The sequence below is a fragment of the Palaemon carinicauda genome, chromosome 16 (assembly GCF_036898095.1).
Source record: "Palaemon carinicauda isolate YSFRI2023 chromosome 16, ASM3689809v2, whole genome shotgun sequence".
NCBI lineage: Eukaryota > Metazoa > Arthropoda > Malacostraca > Decapoda > Palaemonidae > Palaemon > Palaemon carinicauda.
The window spans coordinates 3,316,911-3,334,250 of record NC_090740.1 but is presented as its reverse complement, the minus strand read 5'-3'; the positions used below and the strand labels follow the sequence as shown (position 1 = coordinate 3,334,250).

The 17,340-nt window shown below is 39.7% G+C and overlaps 1 protein-coding gene across 2 annotated transcripts in view; it reads left to right on the top strand.

The window, feature by feature from the left end:
* Positions 1 to 17,340, top strand: part of LOC137655622 (serine-rich adhesin for platelets) — a 140,769-nt gene that overhangs the window by 111,860 nt on the left and 11,569 nt on the right. For both annotated transcript variants that reach the window (XM_068389537.1, XM_068389536.1), the window contains exons 10-12: positions 4,049 to 4,669; positions 13,539 to 13,664; positions 14,245 to 14,634. In XM_068389537.1, coding sequence (XP_068245638.1) covers positions 4,049 to 4,669; positions 13,539 to 13,664; positions 14,245 to 14,634 — 1,137 coding nt within the window. The remainder of the gene's footprint in view (positions 1 to 4,048; positions 4,670 to 13,538; positions 13,665 to 14,244; positions 14,635 to 17,340) is intronic.

Below are 17,340 nucleotides of genomic sequence, written 5' to 3'. Positions count from 1 at the left end.
TCTTCACAATTTATTCATTACAATTTGTCACTTGAATGATTCCCTTTGAAGCACTTCTGTGATAAGTTTTTGTTGAAAGTAATGAAAAACATAAAAAAATTGTATTTATAGCTATAAGACAGTCATTATCAGCGTTGTGTTTGTAGGCCCTGTATCAGTCATCTTTTCTAATCGGATATTAAACTTTCTTGAGAGTGATTGTTAGAGCATGAAATTTGCCAGGAAATTACAAGTGTACAGTGTTATATAATATAAGAGAAGGTATCATTATTATTATTATTATAATTATTATTATTATTATTATTATTATTAGTTAAACTACATCCCTAGTTAAAAAAGCAGGATGCTGTAAGCCCAAGGGCTCCAACAAGGAAAAATAGCCCAGTGATGAATGTAAATAAGGAAATGAATAAACGATATGAGAAATAATTAACAATTAATAAAAATATTTTAAAAACAGTAACAACATCACAACAGATATTTCATATATAAGCTTTAAAAAAACTTGGTCAGCCTGCTCAGCATAAAAACATTTGCCGATCCAACTACCCGATTAGGAAGATCATTCCACAACTTGGTCACAGTTGGAATAAAATTTCTAGAATACTGTGCAGTATTGAGCCTCATGATGGAAACAAACCTTAAATGTAAGTAAAATAGTGAGTGACCTGCCTTAGGGAATCCTAGACTAAAGTTGAAACAGTAATTGGAAAAGTTTTGTATTTTTTGTTTTTGAAGTAGAACCTCATATTTTAAAAGTGTGATCCACTAAATGACGATTGTTTCGTTACAAATCCATCACTCCTGTATAACCATATTTAGTCCTCGAATGTCTGATACACTTGACTTATGCCTAATAGGTAGAATAATTTTAGCCCAATGCACATATTCTTGTTCTGCCATGATCCTCAGCCACTTGTCAAACGCTGGGCTTGCTTGTTGTGTGTTGTTTAGATCTTGACAAAATTCCTGGATTGTCTTCCTTACTGCTGGATGACATAAAGCCCATTATTCTATTATTTCTTCCCTATCGTGATCCCGGCCATGGCAAAATCGCAGTCTGGTTTATAACTTAGGGCCATGGAGCAATGACATCATGTTTCAACCTAATTAAGTTTACATTCTTATCATAACTAACAAAGGGATAAAGATAGAAACTGAAAATGGCAATAGAAAGCTGAATACATTTACTATATAGCACTTGTTGTTAACTGACTGCATGATCACCATCTTTTCCCTAGTAATAGTCAAGGGTACATCCAATTCAGGTGCCCCTCAACATTAGCAGGTTTGATATTCGTGGGAAGTGACTAAATTCCAAGTAATATTATGAGTATTTGTGAGATTAACACTTATATAACAATGAATCTTATTTTTCTTTAGTTTTTACCCACATTTATATGAGGTTGATGTTTTCTGTCAGCCTTTTTAAATACATTGTCTCAAAAATAGAAAACATCCATTGAAAGGAGTTGCATTGAATTCTTCATGGGAAACATTTGGTGTTAAAGACATCCCTTGCAAAGGAGTAGGGTTTAAACCCCTCTCTGTAGGGGGTTAGTTAAAAACATCCTTTGAATGAAGCAGACACTGATTCATGGGCTGTTAGGACAAGTCATTGGCACCCTACACACTCACTGCTCTTTTTTAATATTCTATACCTTTAATGAAGAGAATTGTACAATTCTAAGTAAGAGCTGTTGTTTGTTACCTCAGGAAGACCACAGATGACAGCACCATTTAGATTCTTTTTGTCTACAGGTCAATCAATTAAAGTCTCCAGAAAAAATTTTTCTTAATAAGAAAGATGTTCTTAGAGCTTGTAGCAAGGTGATTAATGGCAAAGAGGCACAGGTAAGATTGCTATCCTGACTGTAGGTACACATAGGTGACATTCTTCTGCAAAATTTTAACTTCTTTGAAGTTTTAAATTTTACCTTTAGGGTCGTATTTGCTGGAATCATCATCCTCTCTTTTCCTAACTTTAAAATTTTACTCTCTTTCTTTTCTTGCATCCCAAGAGTCTGTCTTCTGGGGTTACTTACATATATCTCTAAATTACTCACTCTTTTAAGGAACCCACATTTTCTCCTTATGACACGCAGATTTGCCAGAACCTTTGGTTTCTTACCTATCCTAGTCACCAAGTGTTTTTCACCATTGGTGTCCAGCGCCATTAACCAGGTGAAAGCTCCTACTTGAATTGTGGTTCAGACTGTATATGTGTTATGGGTTTGTTGTGAAACAAATGAAATTTTGTATAAATCAGATTTGATTATTTAAATACCAACCTAAATAAGAGTAGCTCTTCTAGGAGAAGGCCACTCCAAAATCAAACCATTGTTCTCTAGTCTTGGGTAGTGACATAGCCTCTGTACCATGGTCTTTCACTGTCGTGGGCTAGCGTTCTCTTGCTTGAGGGTACACTCGGTCACACTATTCTATCTTATTTTTCTTCCTCTTGTTTTGTTAAACTTTTTATAGTTTATATAGGAAATGTTTATTTTGATGTAGCTGTTCTTAAAATATTTTATTTTTCCTTATTTCCTTTCCTCACTGGGCTAATTTCCCTGTTGGAGCCCCTGGGTTTATAGCATCCTGCTTTTCCAAGTAGGGTTATAGCTTAGCAAGGAATATTAATAATAATAATAATAATAATATCACTTAGAGTAATCCGTTGCCTCTTGGCTTAATTGATCTTTGTCAGTGTTTTCCATATGCCACAAAAAGTGAGGCATGTGTGTGATGAGTATCTGAGGATCTAGGATGTTTATGTGAAGTGGGCTCGTGGGCTATTGCTCTTCTTCTGTCTTTTAGACTAAAGACTGCAGTGGGCCAGACACGTCTGTTAAACAAAGAGACTGCCGTGTCTCAGACATGTCTGTTAAACAAAAAGACTACAGTGTGTCTCAGACATGTCTGTTAAACAAAGATTGTAGTGTCTCAGGTATATTTGTTGAACGAAGTGACTGCAGTGTCTTGACGTGTGTTAAACAAAGACTGCAGTGTCTCAGAAATTTGTAGACCATGAATAAAGGGATGTATGTGAGTAACCAGTTTGTATTGAAAAAATCGGACCTTAAATAAGAAAAAAATCATGCTATTGGGGAATTAAGAATTTTGGTCCAGTTATCCAGTTAAATTCCTGTACCTTGTAAAAATAGCAGTCATTCAAGTAAATACAAAGTATAGTTTTGAAATATCATGTTGCATAGTAAGAGGTAGAATAATTTCCATAATTTTATAGAGGTTGTATTTGAATTTTATTTTGGGGAAAGTCCAAGAGATAGGTAACGATGTAATCTCTGCTAATATTGATAAGATAATTGTTCTAGCTTTGTACTTTTTAGTACAATTAAATGGCAGATTATTTTTTTTCATATGCCATTTAAAATAGTCGTACTATATTGTAGATTATTGTTAATATTATCTATAATGATTCTAAACTGAGAGTTTAAACATTTATGATAACTTAAGCAATTTGCAAAGTAGATCTAAGCCATCCTTTATTGTTCTTGTGAACCTTATTTATAAAGATATTTTCATAGCATTTTCATTGGTAAATATTAGATACTGTACCTGACTTGCTTTACATACGGCTGTACCCATCTCAGCTGAGTCATAAATCTTATCTTTGAAAAGTTGAGATTGTTAAAATAAGTAATGCGATATGATTAGATAAGATAAACTTGCATAACATACCACATAATCTTGACTGCCATCCCGGGTATACTGTATTCTTTCAGTGTATTGGTAGTGTGTGCTTTGTATGTTTAGTGCGGTAAGGTGTAATACTGTGTGAATGGTTGCGAATGTGAAAAATTTCCTTCCAGTGCAGAAGTGGTGAGGATTACTTGAAATTGTAACTTAGGTTTTATGAATCTAACCCCATCATGACTTGATTGAAAATATTGAATAGTCAGGTGGTATTTGGTACTATAATTTTTTTAATTCTGTGGAACCCTGAAATAGGTGCTGTTCATTATTGTCTTTGCTTTCTGCACCTCTTTATTCACTTTCCTTCCTGTGCTGGCCCTCGACCTACCAGGAGGAGAGACGTCGTGGTTTAGTGCATACCCAGAGTGCTCCATTGACCCCTCTTGTGATCAACTGCTCCAGCCAGCCCCTTCCCCCTCATCTGCAGGCACCTCCTAGCCCCACATCTTCCATCGCCAGTGGGCGCCACACAACTCGTGTCCTTATAAAGTCCCCGCCTCCCCCTCCACCTCCTCGTAAAAATACAACCACTCTGTCCTCTTGTCGATCCAATTCACATCAAGTGTCACCTCCAGCCTCTCCAGCACATAGCAGCAGCAGTAGTAGTGGTTTAGGGTCCTTGTGTGGTTCAGGTGCTCCCCCTCGGCGCTGTAAGAGCATTGGCTCGTTGTCCGCCAGTAGTAGTGAAAGTACCGTTTGGGAAGACCTGCCTTTAACCAGCAACCTGTCGTCCTGTATTAGGAACGTTCATTGTACTGTACAGTCTAATATACCTCCTCCACCCCCACCTAAGCCGTCAGCACCTCAAATGTCACAACATAGCAATAATGAGTCCCAAATACTTAGGGGCGTGCCCCCTCCTCCACCTCCACCACCCCCTCAGCCTTCTAGTAATCATCAACCTAGTTTAGCCTCTGCCCTTAGCAGAGAACTGGAACGTCGTAATGCACAGGTGAGTGTCAAGATTACTGCAGTATGAATTTGTTTTTCTTGAAAATGTAATTTTCTGTTAAGTAGAAAAATCACCTCTTTCTCACTCTTTTCATAAATTTATTTTTAAGAAACTTTTTTATAGATTATTCAATGTATAATATACTTTATATACAGATTTCATAGGTGAATGCTGTTCTTCCTGGTCAACTCATACCAAGTCATTTGTATATTGACAATTTTTGGGCTCGAGCCATGTCGTCCTGTTGGAAGTTCCTCTAGGTCAACTCTGTTCGGGGAAGGATACCTATGATTGTTTTAAACAAGTCCCTGTTACATACACGATATCTCTCGGGATATTTGCTACAGGGGTAGAACCCTGCGATACCTCTAAAGGATAAATTCTCTGGTATATTACTCGCAGGAAATATCCCAAGTAGAAAGCTGCCTAGAGGAACTTCCATCATCAGGACGACATGGCTATCTCACCCAGAAATTAATTTTTCGTATGTCAAAATCCCTTTTATGGATCTAATTATTTTAATAAGTCGGGACTTTTTATGTAAGATCACTAACAAAATTATTTGTAAGTCTAGCAATGTTTCGTTTGATTAGAATTCCTTTTGGCCAACCCTTGTAAAGCCAAGAAATATATGCCAATGCAGGCAAAAGTTGACAGTGTCCATTTTTCCAAACTAAAGTTTTTACATCTTTGAAAACTAGAATTATTATTTTTAAAGCTAAGCATGAGAAATTTTTTCTCTTATGAAAAATAAGCTTCAACTAGTACACTCAGTAACTAACATCTGAGTTCATCCCTGTCCTGAAGACTTCCCTTTTATCCTTTTATCCTTTTATGAAAATGTAATTTTGCTATTAGCAATTCTTATTTTCAAAGCAGAACCAGTTTTGTCAGATGATAATCATTATGGTGAGGTCCAAAAGATTTAGCCACCCCTTTCCTGGTAAAAAAAAAAAAAAAATAAAAAAAAATAATCCTTGTTTTCCCTCCAAAAATGCAAAACATTTACGTAATTTTTATTTCAATAGCTACATCAATAACTATTTTATAAATTGAAATCTATAGAAGTTTTTAAAAAGGTGACATGAAGGCTAAGTATTTTATCCTTTTCCCACTAAAACCCATAATTGATTTATTTTTAAAGCTAGAGTTATAACCTTTAAGTTAAAGCCGACTAATTTGCTTAACGTTAGGCCATTTTTTCCCCTTCCTGTCTTTGATAAAAGCCAGTTTCTCTTTTGATCTACAGGCTATATTCAAAACTAGAACTTGAATATAGTTTTAATTCAAAATATCCAATTTCTTTCATGTTGGCAATAAATAATATCTGGAAAAAAGTCTGGAACCTCTTCAGGAATAAATTATTTATATTCGTTAAAAATATTATCAGTAATAATTTCCCACAGATGATTTTGTCTAATTTTCAAAACCGAAAAGGAAACCTGTTATCCCTCCTGCTCTAGAAAGTTTAGCTTTCAAAACCGAAAAGGAAACCTGTTATCCCTCCTGCTCTAGAGAGTTTAGCGTTCAAAACCGAAAAGGAAACCTGTTATCCCTCCTGCTCTAGAGAGTTTAGCGTTCAAAACCGAAAAGGAAACCCGTTATCCCTCCTGCTCTAGAGAGTTTAGCGTTCAAAACCGAAAAGGAAACCCGTTATCCCTCCTGCTCTAGAGAATTTAGCGTTCAAAACCGAAAAGGAAACCCGTTATCCCTCCTGCTCTAGAGAATTTAGCTTTCAAAACCGAAAAGGAAACCTGTTATCCCTCCTGCTCTAGAGAATTTAGCTTTCAAAACCGAAAAAGAAACCTGTTATCCCTACTGCTCTAGAGAATTTAGCTTTCAAAACTGAAAAAGAAACCTGTTATCCCTCCTGCTCTAGAGAATTTAGCCCCCCTTTTTTATTTTAGAGAGAAGAAATACTGTATTAATTCTATGAGATGATAATGTAAATAAACTTTATTCTAATAAAAATTGCATACAAGCATACATGAATATTTCTCCACAAGTTGATTTTGTATAGAACAAAAATATTCCTCTATTACATTTATTTATCATCTTTTGGGATATACCGGTACTTTTCTCATGCAGTATCATTAAACAGTTTGATTTGTATCTTTTTAGGTTAAGCTTTTAATCAATGTTTAGATAAGTTCATGTTGTCTAAATGTCAAATATTGGACAGTTTGATCAGTTTCAAAAGTGTGAATGTATGTTAGTGTGTGTGAATTATAAATTATGTATACTGTATATACAATTATAGATGTGTACTGTATCTCCCACTTTCATTATAATAGCACCACAAAGCCTTTCTAAATGTAATGTTTTATTTTTCAATATTTAACTTAGCCGGTGATTATAATAGCTGCAACTCTGTTGCTCGACAGAAAAACTCTACGGAAAAATTCGCCAGCGATCGCTACACAGGTAGGGGGTGTACTCAACAGCGCCATCTGTCGTTCAGATACCCAGTACTCATTGTAAACAAAGAACTCAATTTTCTCTCTGTCGGGCTACCGGCAAGACCTACTAATTCGCTGTTGCTAACTGGATTTGTTTTCACAACTATTTGGTGAAGTACACTATTCTAGTTTTGAGCTTTCGCTATGCAGGTGTTTTATCTTCATCTTAAAACTTGAACTCGTTTTGGATAGATTTAATTATGGTGACAAAGAGAGTATGGACTTTCTTTCACTTTTAAATGGCCGACCCTTCCCTTAGATGGAAGTGTGTTTAGGCTTTTAGTAATTATCTTATCACGTTATAGATTTTCCCCTATATATTTTATATCTCTCCGCCTTTATTAGGCCTCTTCGATTAACTTTCCATTTTTTATAAACATATAAAAATAAATTTTAATGCTTTGTTTATATAGACCTTTCCTGAGAGTAGGCGGTCCTAACTTGGAAACCGAAGTTAATCAACGTTGAGCCCTTTATATCGTCTTTAGCTTTTAAAGAGCTAAGGATTTAAAACTTTTTAAATGTAATATTTTATGAAAGAATTTCTTTGATAGTCTTCGTACTGTTTTCAAAGATGAACTAACGTTTAGTTTTTTATGCTACGCAGTTGTTGACGTTCAGGACGTTCAACATGCGCTCTATCGTTACGATAGAGAGAGAGTGTATCACGGTTTCACTTTGCAGTAAGAGTAAATCGATTCTGACGTTTTGTTCTTTCTTTCTTAGCTTAAATGTTTTAAATTCTAATTTAAAGGAACTTTTTATTTGAAAAACCTTTCAGTTTTTTCCTTTAGTCAAATAACATGTTTTTTTGACGATATATAATTGGGCTCTTCTCTTAGGTGCGAAATCAAGAGAGAAAGAGAGAGAGAGATAGAGACGGAGGGAGAGAGAGGAGAGAAAACGTTCCGTTCAAGCGGGTAACGTTGTTCTCGTGTTACTCACGTCCCTAGTCGCTGTACGGGGAGGAAGGATAAAACGTTTTTAGGTTTTTATTCTCGTCCCCAGGCTATGTGCGGTGAGAGATTGAAAACGTAGTTATATGAACTAGTGTTTAGTCTCTTTCCCAGCCACTGATTTTTCTTTTTATCTTAAAATATGTTTTCTGTTTTTTGCTGGTATTATGAGCTTGCATTATACGACTAATTTCGCAATTACTACCTTTTAATGAAGGGTAGAATTGCGTGTTTCAGGTAGAAATAAGTGCAAAACAGAAAATCGAAGTGATAAAGTGATATGCGCAAAGTGTTACAGTGTTGCGTCCGAGGCGCAAAGTGTTTCAGTGTTGCGTCCGAGGGTTCGTCTGTTCGTGCCTGTCGTTCACCTAGTCCGGGACCTCTTACATGCTCCCAAGCCCAGGGGAGAAGTAATGTCAAACGACTTATGGGTTCGAGAGGCCTTGACCAACGAACAGACGTTTTCCCTCTATGGTATCGGGTGTATCTTACCAAGATCTCCCCTACCATAAGACGAGAGAGACGTTTCTCCTCGCCATCCGTAGGCTTTTCGCATAAGAAACCTGTCACAAGGTTTCGAAGCCCTTAAGCGAAAGTCAGTCCTTTCAGGACAGGTCCAGCGTCCTGGTTACAGCCATTAGGACAGCTCTGACCCTATGCAGTCATCGGATAACTGCTCTCCGCCTAACAAAAGCGTAACACAGACTCCGAGAGTCTTTTTTTGTAGGCAAAGTGTTGCGGTCACAGACGTTACCCTCGTCTATTACCACAACCATTTCCGTTGATCCTTAAGGGGTTGTATGGCAAAACATGCAGTATATGCTTGCCTCCCTTATGGAAGACTATTCTGCCGATTAGTCCGTTGAGTCTAGCCGTTTATCTCATCGATATCCTGGCTTTCAGCCAACCTAACGTTCCTTTGTGCTTACTGTTGACGTTGGCGTAGCTTAGTCACGTCAGTCAGGTTGTTTAGAACCACACTCGATGCGGTCTCGTGTGGTTTTTCAGCCGCATTTGGACGTTAGGCCACTGGCTGATGCTCCTGTTGACGTTCAAGACGTTCACTAACAATCGGAGTTGACTTGTTTTGACGCTGTGCGTCAACCTCCGCATTCTAGAGTTGTTTTGACTGCTCAGTCTAGCAGTCAAAGCAGTCTCGAGTGGACGCTGGCGTCCTCACGCACCTGTTGTGGTTGACAGTTCAGTTGTTGACAGTTCACAGACTGTCAAGCAGTTACATGACGTTGCGTTCTGGTCCGCTACTAATGCACCAGTGAGAGACTCAGCTTTTATCGGACAAGGTTCCTGTAGATGAGGAAGTTGCTGTTCTCCCTCCTACTGATATTCCCTTGAGGACTCTATCAGATGGAGAGGAGCCTAAAGCTGCTTAGCCTCCTATGGACTTTAATTAAATCATGATGATTTTTTTAAGGATCTTCGTCCGAATCTTTTTGTAACTGCTGCTCCTCGTTCGCCTAAACGTCAGAGCTTACACTAGGCCTAGCTACTTCGAAGCCGTTGTTTTTAAGCTAGTGCTCTCTCGCTCTCCTAGAGAGCGTTACGTTGGCTAGGCGACTGGTTTTTCACCAGGAGGAGTTTGGGGGATATAGCCTTTGCTTTCCCTTCTTTTAAACTGGTTTATAGAGCGAGAGTCTGATATGACACGAGAGAAGTTCTCGGCTTGGGAGTTCATGCCTCTGCCCAGATAGACTTCTCAATTCTGGTAGACTCTCCCTGGCGCCTAGCCAGAAGACGCTCCAAGTTGTTTACAGGTCAACTTCACAGCTGTTGTCGAGCCTTTGAAGTTTTGCTGTACTATTATGTCACGCATAACAAGGCTTTCAGGGATGGTAAACGGTTCCGCCTCAGTCGCTAACCCCGTCTGTTGCCACACCTGCTCCCGTAGACCCTTAATGGGCTTTGCGGCAAGACATGCAGTCCAAGCTTGCGTCCTTGATAGAGGACTTAAATGCGGAGAAGAACCTTCTGGCCAACAACCTTCCAACCGGTCGGTTGTGCGCCCTGTTGACGCTGAGGTAACCTACTCGCGTCTGCCAGTTGAGGTGGTTCCTCCACCGATGCGACCCAGTGTGGGTTGCCAGCCGCACGTTGACGTTAAGCGACGCTCGGAGGTGGTTGTTGACGTTCAGGACGTTCAACAACCAGCAGAGGTGACTTGTTTTGACGCAGTGCGTCAACCTCAGCAACCCGGTAGGGTGTTGACTGCACAACCCAGACGGTCTAGACAGTCTCGGGTTGACGCTGTGCTTCCTCGCGCACCCATGGTTGTTGACAGTTCACAGACTGTGCAGCAGTTCCATGATATTGCGTCCGGCTCCGTCACGCATCCACCAGTGCGACCGGATTCAGCGAGCCAGACGTTGCCCACTCCGTTGCCGTTTCCTCATCAGTTTCGGATGAGGACGTTGCTGAACAACAAGACGATCAGCCCCCAGCCCTGCTATCCATCCAGAAGATGCTGAAGAAGGAACGCTGCTCAGTCAGGCTGTGGATGAGTCTGGTAGGGACGCTGTCATCCGTGGATCAATTTGTGTCACTAGGAAGACTACACCTCCGTCCTCTTCAATACCATCTAGCTTTTCACTGGAAAAAGGACAAGACGCTAGAAGCGGTCTCGATCCCGGTTTCCGAAAAGATAAAGTCTTGTCTGACTTGGTGAAAGGACAATATCAACCTAAGAGAGGGTCTTCCCCTGGCTGTTCAGACTCCCAACCACGTTCTCTTCTCGGACGCATCGGACGTAGGCTGGGGTGCGACATTAGACGGTCGGGAATGCTCGGGAATATGGAACTCGAGTCAAAGGACAATGCATTTCAACTGCAAGGAGCTACTGGCAGTACGTCTGGCCTGGAAAAGCTTCAGGTCTCTCCTTCAAGGCAAAGTGGTGGAGGTGAACTCGGACAACACCACGGCTTTGGCGTACATCTCCAAGCAAGGAGGGACCTACTCTCTGACGTTGTACGAGATCGCAAGGGACCTCCTCACCTGGTCAAAAGGTCTAAACATATCACTAGTAACGAGGTTCATCCAAGGCAACTTGAATGTTATGGCAGATTGTCTCAGTCGGAAGGGACAAATAATTCCAACAGAATGGACCCTCCACAAGGATGTATGCAAGAGACTTTGGGCCACCTGGGGCCAGCCAACCATAGATCTCTTCGCAACCTCGATGACCAAGAGGCTCCCAATATTTTGCTCACCAATCCCGGACCCAGCAGCAGTTCATATAGATGCCTTTCTCCTAGATTGGTCACATCTAGATTTATATGCATTCCCTCCGTTCAAGATTGTCAACAAGGTACTGCAGAAGTTCGCCTCTCACGAAGGGACAAGGTTGACGCTAGTTGCTCCCCTCTGGCCCGCAAGAGAATGGTTCACCGAGGTACTTCGATGGCTAGTAGACGTTCCCAGAACACTTCCCCTAAGGGTGGACCTTCTACGTCAGCCACACGTAAAGAAGGTACACCAAGGCCTCCATGCTCTTCGTCTGACTGCCTTCAGACTATCGAAAGACTCTCGAGAGCTAGAGGCTTTTCGAAGGAGGCAGCCAGAGCGATTGCTAGAGCAAGGAGAACATCCACCCTTAGTCTACCAATCGAAGTGGGAAATCTTCCGAAACTGGTGCAAGTCAGTATCCGTATCCTCGACCAGTACCTCTGTAACTCAAATAGCTGACTTCCTCTTATATCTGAGGAAAGAACGATCTCTTTCAGCTCCCACTATCAAGGGTTACAGAAGCATGTTGGCATCAGTCTTCCGTCACAGAGGCTTAGATCTTTCCAACAATAAAGATCTACAGGACCTCCTTAAGTCTTTTGAGACCACGAAGGAGCGTCGTTTGGTTACACCTGGTTGGAATTTAGACGTGGTACTAAGATTCCTTATGTCAGACAGGTTCGAGCCGCTACAATCAGCCTCCCTGAAAGATCTCACCTTAAAGACACTTTTCCTGGTATGCTTAGCCACAGCTAAAAGAGTCAGTGAGATTCATGCCTTCAGAAAGAACATCGGATTCTCATCTGAAACGGCTACATGTTCTCTACAACTTGGTTTTCTAGCCAAAAACGAGCTGCCTTCTCGACCTTGGCCAAAATCGTTCGATATTCCAAGCTTATCGTATGGTTGGAAATGAACTAGAAAGAGTCTTATGCCCTGTAAGAGCTCTTAAGTTCTATTTAAAACGAACTAAACCTTTACGAGGCCCGTCTGAAGCTTTATGGTGTTCAGTTAAGAAACCATCTTTGCCTATGTCAAAGAATGCTTTATCCTATTTTATCAGACTGTTAATACGAGAAGCTCATTCCCATCTGAATGAGGAAGACCAAGCTTTGCTGAAGGTAAGGACACACGAAGTTAGAGCTGTCGCAACTTCCGTGGCCTTTAAACAAAATAGATCTCTGCGAAGTATAATCGACGCAACCTATTGGAAAAGCAAGTCAGTGTTCGCGTCTTTTTATCTTAAGGATGTCCAGTCTCTTTACGAGAACTGCTACACTCTGGGACCATTCGTAGCAGCGAGTGCAGTAGTGGGTGAGGGCTCAACCACTACAATTCCCTAATTCCATAACCTTTTTAATCTTTCTCTTGAAATGTTTTTATTGTTGTTTTTGGGTTGTCCGGAAGGCTAAGAAGCCTTTCGCATCCTAGTTGATTTGGCGGGTGGTCAAAGTCATTTCTTGAGAAGCGCCTAGATTAGAGGTTTTGATGAGGTCCTGTTGTATGGGTTGCAACCCTTGATACTTCAGCTCCTAGGGGTCGCTCAGCATCCTAAGAGGATCGCGAGGCTCCATAAGGAAGACGTACTTAAAAAGGCAGAGTAATTGTTCAAGTCGACTTCATTACCAGGTACCTATTTATTTTGTTTAGTTATTTTGATAACTTCTAAAATGAAATAAAAATTCTTAGCTCATATGATGTAAACATATTTTGCTGGTCTCTACCCACCCCCCTGGGTGTGAATCAGCTATTATAATCACCGGCTAAGTTAAATATTGAAAAATGTTATTTTGATAATAAAATAAATTTTTGAATATACTTACCCGGTGATTATAAATTAAAGGATCCTCCCTTCCTCCCCAATAGAGACACAGTGGACCGAGGAGAAAATTGAGTTCTTTGTTTACAATGAGTACTGGGTATCTGAACGACAGATGGCGCTGTTGAGTACACCCCCTACCTGTGTAGCAATCGCTGGCGAATTTTTCCGTAGAGTTTTTCTGTCGAGCAACAGAGTTGCAGCTATTATAATCACCGGGTAAGTATATTCAAAAATTTATTTTATTATCAAAATAACATTTTTTCATTATGGCATCAGTATCTGTACACAGTTTTTGGAAAACTTATGGTGTAAGTGAGTTTTGACTATATGAAAGCAATTTTAGACCCCAAAAAGCGTATTCCCCAAAAAGCTTATTGGCTTAACTTCCCTTTTAGGAATCCCATTCAGGCGCTCTCGATGACGCGACAAAGGCAAAGGTGATCCAAGACAAGATTGATGCTTTCAAAAAAGACAAAGAAAAGAGCGTACCAAAGGACCCAAAGAGAGCTCAACATGATAAAGTAAGTCATTTTCCCCGTACATTTTACCGCGGATAGTAATAGGACAAGCTACCTGATGAACTTCTTCAGGAATGAAGGAAGTACTGTATTGTGGTTTGACTCCTCAAGGAAATAGTGGAATAGGTCATTTTAAAAAGTGAGAGTATAATTTCACTTAAAAACATGGTTTTAAATTTGGATTGAAGGTAGAGAACCATTATTCTTTAAGTTGTTTGCCATTTGTTTTTTATATTCTATCATCATCATTTGTTTTGTATGATCAATATTTGTTCTTATATTTGTTGGAATTTAATTAGTGGTAACAATTCAAACAATTGTTGGAATTTTTTATAGTATTTTCATCAAGAAAGCAAATTAATAGCATAATAAATTATCAATTCTCAATTTATTAGATTTTTTATAGATACTTTTTTAGTTTTTCATAGATTTATAGGTTGAAGTATTTTTTTTTTTTTTTTCTTTTGTATAGAAAGAGCATTTTGTCGTATTAGTTATCATAAAAATAATTTGCCTTACTAATGTTAATTAAAATTTGTAACGTAGCATTTCCCTAAGAATAATTTTCAAATTTCTTCTACAGCTAATGGAAGAGTTTAAGATGGCTCATAAACGCATGTTTGACACAAAAGAGATGTCCGAGGAGGAGGTGAAAGAAGAAAAACCTGTGGCCAGGATACAAGGCCATCAGAAACTTTCAAGAGCCACGCCGAACCCCCTGCAAGTTAATTCGAAAATCATAGACAGGTTGAATCAGAATATGTCGACAAGTAAAGTGGAAGTTAAGAGCACAGGGCCCAGTGCCATCAGTAAAAATGTGTCCAGTATTAGTCATGTCCAAAATATTGATAACAGTAAATTTGGGCATGTGGTCAACGATGTGACATCTATCAACAAAAGGAAAGAAATGCTTAATAGCATTTCTCTTACGGCCCCCAAAAACTCTGCATCGTTGGCATCCAAAGAAAGCCAGGTACCTCCTCATTTACCGAATTGTATTTCACCACATCCTCCTCCTCCACCACCACCTCCCCCACCCACGTCTACTCAAAGTGTTTTCCCTCCTCTCGGATTCCAGAACATACCTGATAAACCTTCCAAAAACATTCTTCATACACTTGATAATGTGTCCAAGGCTACCCAAGCTGCGTCTGTAGCTTCTAGTTCCAATTCCATATCCCAGTACAGATCAGACCAAAAGACATCATCCCACTGTACAAAGTCTAATGCATCACCACCAGGAACCTTCTCCTTCCCATCCTGTATGCCCACGGCGATTCCCATGCTTCCCTCTACTGTAAGTTTGTGTGTTCACTCCCAAATTTTCTTTTCCAATACTGATTATTGCAAGATATTGGCTTGTCAGGCTTATGTAGAGTACTAGTGGTAGCCTTTATTGCTTGTTGTTTGTAAAGTATATGTCAACATAGTTTTGTAAGGTATTTAAAAGAATTATTTGGAAAATGAGTTTGCCAAGACTACTATATTTGTAGTACAGTATTGTATTGATTTTTTGAGACTGGCAGTTGTTGTTAGACATTTTAATATGAGGTTAATTGACATTTAGTGCTAGGAAATTTATATAATGTCTAATAATTCACTTTCTACGGAATTTGTTTCAAAACAAACTAAACATTTATATTAACCCACATTTCAGCCTTAACATTTCCTAAACATACAGGTATTCTCAAAAGATAAAACACTGTTTACTGGATGGCTTCACTGTGCAAGTGTCATGAATCCAAGGTTCAAGGTAGAAGAGAACGTTGTGTGATCTGTTTTTTTTTTATATATAGTACCAGCCGAACTCAGTTGAGTCCCTTGTCAGGCTGGGAAGAACGTAGAGAGGAAAGGTCCCCTTTTCTGTTTCATTTGTTTGATGTCGGCTACCCCCCAAAATTGGAGAAGTGCCTTGGTATATGTATGATGTAATAATTTTACCTTGGATATTGTCCTTCCTTTAAATCATACATACATACATACATACATATACCAAGGCACTTCCCCCAATTTTGGGGGGTAGCCGACATCAAATAAATGAAACAGAAAAGGGGACCTCTCCTCTCTACATTCCTCCCAGCCTGACAAGGGACTCAACCGAGTTCGGCTGGTACTGCTAAGGGTACCACAGCCCACCCTCCCCCGTTATCCACCACAGATGAAGCTTCATAACACTGAATCCCCTACTCCTGCTACCTCCGCGGTCATCCAAGGCACCGGAGGAATCAGCAGAGCCTACCGGAACTGCGTCACAATCGCTCGCCATTCATTCCTATTTCTAGCACACTCTCTTGCCTCTCTCACATCTATCCTCCTATCACCCAGAGCTTCCTTTTCACTCCATCCATCCACCAAAACCTTGGCCTTCCTCTTGTACTTCTCCTATCAACTCTTGCATTCATCACTTTCTTTAGCAGACAGCCATTTTCCATTCTCTCAACATGGCCAAACCACCTTAACACATTCATATCCACTCTAGCTGCTAACTCATTTCTTACACCTGTTCTCACCCTCACTACTTCGTTCCTAACCCTATCTACTCAAGATACACCAGCCATACTCCTTAGACATTTCATCTCAAACACATTCAATTTCTGTCTCTCCGTCACTTTCATTCCCCACAACTCCGATCCCTACATCACAGTTGGTACAATCACTTTCTCATACAGAACTCTTTACATTCATGCCCAAACCTCTATTTTTTACTTCTCCCTTAACTGCCCCCAACACTTTGCAACCTTCATTCACTCTGACGCACATCTGCTTCCACTCCACCATTTGCTGCAACAACAGACCCCAAGTATTTAATCTGATCCACCTCGTCAAGTAACTCTCCATTCAACATGACATTCAACCTCGCACCACCTTCCCTTCTCGTACATCTCATAACCTTACTCTTACCCACATTAACTCTCAACCTCCTTCTCTCACACACCTTTCCAAATTTTGTCACTAATCGTCCAAGCTTCTCTTCTGTGTCTGGAACCAGTACAGTATCATCCGCAAACAACAACTGATTTACCTCCCATTCATGGTCATTCTCGTCTACCCGTTTCAATCCTCGACCCTATAAATGAAGATAAGAATTACAAATCATGCAAGGATGTGCCAGTCAATATCGTTTTTTAATAAGCAATTGATTTTTATTGTTATAATTTCATATACAATACATATCCTCTTTTGCCATTATATATGGATAAAAAACTAAAATTAAATTACCAAAAAAGTTATTGGAACAATGTTTTGTGGCTCTGACTGGAACAATAGCTATACATGAGATGGATCTGTTGTCTTTGCCTTGAGCCATACAGGTTCTTCCAAGTTAAACGTCTGAATTTTTGTCTGATCTCAGGGCAAAAACATTCAAAAATTTTGTTCAATCACAGAATTGTTCAAATTCTGGGGTGTTTAATTGCTGAGCTATTACTGTATTTTCTGTATCAAAATAAAGATCAAGTAGTCACCATCCATCCATATACCAAGGCACTTCCCCCAATTTTGGGGGGTAGCCGACACCAACAATGAAACAAAACAAAAAGGGGACCTCTACTCTCTATGTTCCTTCAGCCTAAATCAGGGACTCAACCGAGTTCAGCTGGTACTGCTAGGGTGCCACAGCCCAACCTCCCACATTTCCACCACAGATGAAGCTTCATAATGCTGACTCCCCTACTGCTGC